The sequence below is a fragment of the Austrofundulus limnaeus genome, unplaced genomic scaffold (assembly GCF_001266775.1).
Source record: "Austrofundulus limnaeus strain Quisiro unplaced genomic scaffold, Austrofundulus_limnaeus-1.0 Scaffold693, whole genome shotgun sequence".
Lineage (NCBI taxonomy): Eukaryota > Metazoa > Chordata > Actinopteri > Cyprinodontiformes > Rivulidae > Austrofundulus > Austrofundulus limnaeus.
The window spans coordinates 268,253-269,174 of record NW_013953095.1 but is presented as its reverse complement, the minus strand read 5'-3'; the positions used below and the strand labels follow the sequence as shown (position 1 = coordinate 269,174).

The following is a 922-nucleotide window of genomic DNA, read 5'->3' as shown; positions in this document are numbered from 1 at the left end:
ACTGTCAAGTCAGCAGTCTTCCCCATGATTGTGTGAGAGACCATTTAAAGGTGTTTGCAGGTGTTTAGAGTTAATTAGTTCATTAGATTGTGGTACCAGGTGTCTTCAATATTGAACCTTTTCACACTATGTTGGTTGATGAGGATGATGGTCTTGGTGGAGTGAGAGAACAGAACAAGGAGACTTAAAGTTTTGGATCAAGTGGTTCAATAAGAGCTATAAAGTGTTATTGCAAACAACTATCTTTTTTAAAATCATCCCTGTTCCAATGACTGATTAACCCGCCTGCTGATCACTGATAATCTGAATGTTTTATTTTCCTAATCCAGGCCACCTCCCAGTCCACCCATACGTCACAGACCCAGTTTGCCTGGCATGGAACTTTGAGGAGCTCCTGGCTATCATTCGTTCCCACAGCAGCGTCGTGTGTTACATGGCGGGACACACCCACGTTGGTGCATACCACCAGGACGAAGACACCAGAGTGCACCACCTGACGATGGACGGGGTGATCGAGACTCCCCCGCACAGTGCCGCCTTCTGCACCATCTCAGTGTACTCGGACCGGATGGTTTTGAAGGGGAGTGGGACGGTAATGGATCGAGTCTGTCTGTTCTGATGGTATCAGGACGACACGGTGTGCAATTAAAGACAGGAAGACTTTACAGATGATTTCATGTCCTTATTGAAGGGTCTGGGTCTGAAGACTGAAGCTGTGACCACAGTATGTTTGGATCAGTAAGGTTCTGAAAAATCTATAGATTTTAAGAGTCACTTTAGTGACCTCATTATATTTTCAAATTCCTGCTTTAAAAGCAACATTTTGATACCTGGATCATCCTGATGTCATAAACTTACCCAGAGATATGACTTAATTATCTTGTTGGTAATACAGTACTGTTTGGTCTGAATCCTAATTTTA

The 922-nt window shown here is 43.5% G+C and overlaps 1 protein-coding gene across 1 annotated transcript; it reads left to right on the top strand.

The window, feature by feature from the left end:
- Nucleotides 1-340: 340 nt before the first annotated feature.
- On the top strand, nucleotides 341-665 carry adprm (ADP-ribose/CDP-alcohol diphosphatase, manganese-dependent; the record flags this gene model as incomplete). Its single annotated transcript, XM_014027875.1, is given in 1 exon segment — nucleotides 341-665. A coding segment is annotated over 1 exon segment (279 nt), but the record flags the coding sequence as incomplete, so codon positions are not given.
- Between the last annotated feature and the right edge of the window lie 257 nt (nucleotides 666-922).